The 5,006-nt window shown below is 37.9% G+C and overlaps 1 protein-coding gene across 1 annotated transcript; it reads right to left on the bottom strand.

Annotated features, from left to right (window-relative positions):
* Positions 1 to 659: 659 nt before the first annotated feature.
* Positions 660 to 2,641, bottom strand: LOC120959689 (uncharacterized). Its single transcript, XM_040383278.2, has 2 exons — positions 2,056 to 2,641; positions 660 to 1,981 (listed from the first exon to the last, which is right to left on the bottom strand). Exons 1-2 carry the CDS (start codon positions 2,455 to 2,457, stop codon positions 896 to 898), a joined length of 1,488 nt encoding a protein of 495 aa, XP_040239212.2. The 5' UTR covers positions 2,458 to 2,641; the 3' UTR covers positions 660 to 895.
* Positions 2,642 to 5,006: the final 2,365 nt, after the last annotated feature.

Here is a 5,006-nt window from a genome sequence, read left to right on the forward strand (position 1 = left end):
AGGAGGTGAACCAATATTTACAATTTTCGTCGTATTTGGCTCAACAACCGTTGTCGGTCAAGGCCTGCCTGTACCACTACTTGTGGGCTTGGCTTTCAGTGACCTATGGATTACTACTCCCCCATAGCAGGATAGTCAGTCCTTCGTATGGTCCATTAGGGGCTTGAACCCATGACGAGCATGTTGTTAAGTCGTACGAATTGACGACTGTACTACGAGACTGACTAACAATTTACAATTTTAGTGTTAGGTAATTGTTGGATTACGCCGAAGACAATTAATCAGTGACGGATTTGCAAGCAATTCCATTAGGTTAAGCTACATACAACATTTCATCCTCCCCTCCGCTCCGCACTCCCCTCCGCTCAACACACACGCCTAATCAGAGTTTCACTCATACTATCAAAACAGTGGCGTTCAAATTTGGTCATACAAACTGTCATACGTTCAAACAGGCTATGCCATACACTTTGATCTACATATTTCAGAAAGTATAATTCAAACATCTAAAAAAGCTGTAACGAAAAACTATGATGTTGTTCCAAGAAATTAGAGCTACGAAAGAGCTCTTTCCCTCTTTCATCAACAATCAATAATATTATTCGCTCATTGCAGCTTATGTTGTTATTTGTTTAACAAAACGAAAAAGCATGTATGTGTAAGAATATTAACAGATTTCCGAAATAAATGAATCCAACTATATTTTCCTACATGTCTTCATAAAAAGTTTCTGTGGAAAAAATATCCATTTTGTTCGTTTTGTTCGACTGATTCAGTTATCATTGCGTAAATTTTAAGAACCGAAACGCACATCCCACCAAAACGCACACACTTCAGACTAATTTGTCACACTTCACTTTCTTCGTTTGGTTTTCCGTGCAAAAACGCTTACATTTCATTTCGATCGTAACGAATTGGGTTTCTTTAAAAGTTGCCAATATGGTTCCATATCCACTGGAGCACCGACCGAATCTTTTAACTCCTTCCTTAACGAATCCAGCTGTCTGCGTAGAACCGGCTTCAAGCAGCGTTTCACATGAAAGGGAACCGGTTGGGGAATGGGTGTCTCAAACACTTCCATAGCAGCGGCACAGTTGCAGGATATACAGTGTACATGATTTTTAACTTCGGCACCTAATTTTCCGCCCGCAGCAATGTTCAAATTATTTAATGTTGCTTTTAGAAAACCCAGCTCGTTTTCGATTTCGTCCACTTTTGTGTGTATGCTCGATGCCACTGCTTCTCTTTTGAGATTGTTTTGCTCCGCCACTGTTTCGGGAACAATTTTCACAGTACAAGGATCCTGTATTGAGTTCTGTACAGGGGATTTGGCTTCCCAGCCCATAGACGGTGGAATTTTGTAATCTTCTTCCTCCAAGCGGTTGGGTAACTCGTCCGTGCACAAGGTAACCATTGCTTCCACCTTACCCAGTCGTTCGGAGAACATTTTCTCTCGTTCCAGCAAAAATTCAACAATCGCCACAAGTTGTTCAAAGTTGTCACAAAAGATAGCTCTCTCTTTTCTTTTCTCGTTTTGTGTGCCATTTGATGCCGGCAGCGTCGATTTTTCATCATCTTCCTGTATACAATTTACACCTTCCTGATCCTGCTCCATAACAATATCAGTGGTCGGTAGTGGCGAATTGTTGTTTTTACCGTCTTTGCAAGACACGACCGACTGATCTGAGGTTGACTGCAGTGCGGCAGGTTCATTTCCATCTGTTGCTTCCGATGGTGATGCTTCACGCGGCGCTGGTAAGCCATCAATATCGTTCACTGTCTTTTTTTGACCAACTTCAAAGATCGGTTCGTTTGCGTCGTTCACTTGAGTAGATGGGTTGTTTTCTGAGAAGGATACATTACTCTGCGATGGGCTTATATTCTCATCGTCTGCAGTAGCACCACATTCGGCCAAACATGTACATTTCATGGGTTGCCACTTGGTTTCAATTTTATTGACACGTTCACTGATTTCATTCATCTTAAAGACATACTCAAGCAAAGGTTATAGTGAATGGAATGTTATACAGTGCTTTGGACATGTATTTTCGTTACCTGACATGCAATTTTTTCAATTTCAAACAATACATTTTGCCACTGTTCTCCAGTCGCTTGGTCTTTGTCTTCTGGCGAGGGCGATCGAGTTGGAGTATCATTCACATTGATTTCCTCTTCATTTTCACTTTGTTCGCTCGATGGTGGAGGATTATCAACATTTTGACATGAATCGCTTGTTATATCTACTCCAGAGTGATTTCTTGCAACTTCGTTATCCTTTTCGGTTGATTCATTCAAGTGATGCGCATTGGACGGATTTTCCCCGCCGGCCTTTTGGGCCAATACCAAGAGACACAAAACTTCTCGAAGTCGATTTAAATTTACTGCACCGTAAACCTGTGGGTGTGCACACGATATTGCCCGATTTATAAGCTCCATTAAATCACTTTCCTCAGCCATTTTTCCACGAAAAAAGCCAACTAGCCAAAAATTTGATTGCTGCTCTGCTTTCTACAGCCACCTTAGATGATTTTGTGCATAGAACCGTATGCTTTTCCATTGCACTCTTTATTGGTATGTCGAATCCGATTTTGAAGGTCTATTGCAGAAACAGCTTTTTTGTACCATTTGATAGTTTATCGTAACTGTTCTCATAAATGTAATTTCGAATCCAGTGACCTGCAATACAGGGTTTTTCAGGGGTTCTGATCATCTTGGGACACGATTTTGATTCTTTCTTACGGTAAGTGATGGGCTTGTATGAGGGGGAGTGGACTCTACGTCAGCCCTTTTGTCAAACATATTTTGAATCCAATTCGAATTTCCAATGAGGTTATATAAAAAGTGCCGTAGAATTCACTTCCCGTCAAATAAAGTTCTCTTTTCTTTTAAAATTAAAAATTATTAGAGCCCCTGAAACCCCCTGTAAAAATAAATATTCGATGAAAATTTTCGCACCTTCAATAAATTGACTGTATCATCTCTGCATATACATTTCCGCCCTAAACTAACGGTAGCTATCAAAAGGATGATCCATTAAACTTTCAACATGGGCTGTCTAGTGACAGTTTACGAAAATGTTTTGTTTACACTACGCGAACATTCTTCAAAAATGTTTATTAGTCTTTTACGTTTTGCATATTTTTCTAATGCATCAGTATGTAAGAAGACAAACTCCACAAAGCAGGCTTACGATTTAAAAAACTTTCTAACCATCATTGTCACAATTTTCCACTCTCTCTCTCTCTATATCTCTCTGTTGCTCTCTCCCCCACAGCTCTAAATCCTTTTAACCGGGATCCAGTTTAAAAGTATACTATGAAACTCCGCGTGGTTCAAGTACTGTTGTATCTTCCAAATAGAAGTATCAAACCCCTCGTAACCAATGATACTCGTTCAAAAGATAAACAGAGAGATATTGCACAATAAAGAGAGCATGCGATTCTCAAGCGGACGAACGTTCTCTGGGTTAACGGCAGCTGATGAGCAATACGAACGAACGAAATCACTTTAGTTTACGTTCGGCGATGATACAGCATCAACGCGTTTCGAGAAGGTCCCGTTTGCTACCGTTCACATGATGCTTATTACAGAGTCGGTGGTTCGGTTGAACTATAAACAGTTCAGATTGTAAACTAGCTTAGAAGCTAAAGAAAAAGTTCTAAGTGTACATTATACGGCAATAGTTCCGTATTATAAAAGTAACACGTATTTGAAAATAGAAAATATTTTGAAAATATAATATTTTGCAATAACGGAATAATGCAAGTGATCAACATTCCAAATTAAAAAATCCCGGAAAATTTTTTTTTTTAAATTCAGGAGGAATGGTTCGCAAAGGCCGTATCGCTCAGCAAAATCATTTTTATGGTGTACAAAAATGTGCTATGAATTTTCTGTGAATTTATGTATACATGAAAGGGATTATTATAATCGTTAAAAAGTAGTAATTAAAAATGTGACAAAGTGCAATAATATTGCAAAAAAAAACCATTCATCAACAAAAATAATTTACAAGTTGAATTGAATTCTTGATAATCACTATAGTGATGGTTGCGCAAAGCAGCTTAATTTAAAAAGTGAAAATTGTGGCGTTATTTTTTTTTTTTGTGAATAAAATTAAACATATAATTTTTGGTTTATTTTTTTTCGCTTTTCTTTGTTCGACAACATTTAATAACGCATGGCCAATATGTCTACTGAAAATGGAAATGAAAGTTTACTAAAATGAAGAACAATTTGCTTTCATATAATAGCATAACAGCTCTTTGATAAATAAATTAATTAACTCACGAACTTGTCTCTCCTTTTACTCATACTCAACTTCCTTTGTATCGTTCGCACGTTGATAAAACCACTTATGCGTATAGGTGGTCATTTTACTGTAATCCAATCATGGAATTTAATATTTCATAGCCGAAAGCAAATAAGTTGTTTTCAACTGTTTTCAGTAATGCTTCAAATTTTACCTCATTAAATTTGTGTAAAACTGTTACTAAACACACTTAATACTATTATCATTCTTTTGACGGCGATACCCTATATGTGCCGTCTATTAAAGAATACCTGGAATCTTGGACGCTCATGATTGTCATGCAATGCGAAAAGAGAATGCAATAAATTTTCGTACACAATATCCATGTTGGAGTAGTATACCGATACAGGTCCAAGCAATGGAATAACATAAGTGTGTGCGTACTCAGCTCTCAATTAACTATCCTGGCATCTGTACGTCAACGATTCGCCGAAGCCAAAAGTAATTAACTGATAGCAATTTATGCTTTCTTAACAATGAGCGTGTCCTTTACTTTCTGTTAACATTTCTGTTCCGGGACCTTTCATTCTTCAATTAGAATCTCTTTCATTTGATGAAAAAGTTTTTAAACAATTTTCCATCGAGCATTCGCAATTCGAGCATTTTACAGTCTTTCTGAGCGTGTTGTGTTCTTCAGTGTGCCAGTTTGTACATAATTGTTGTGCAATCAAATACAGGCGGTCCCCGAGATACA

Source organism: Anopheles coluzzii, chromosome 3, assembly GCF_943734685.1.
Source record: "Anopheles coluzzii chromosome 3, AcolN3, whole genome shotgun sequence".
Taxonomy (NCBI): domain Eukaryota; kingdom Metazoa; phylum Arthropoda; class Insecta; order Diptera; family Culicidae; genus Anopheles; species Anopheles coluzzii.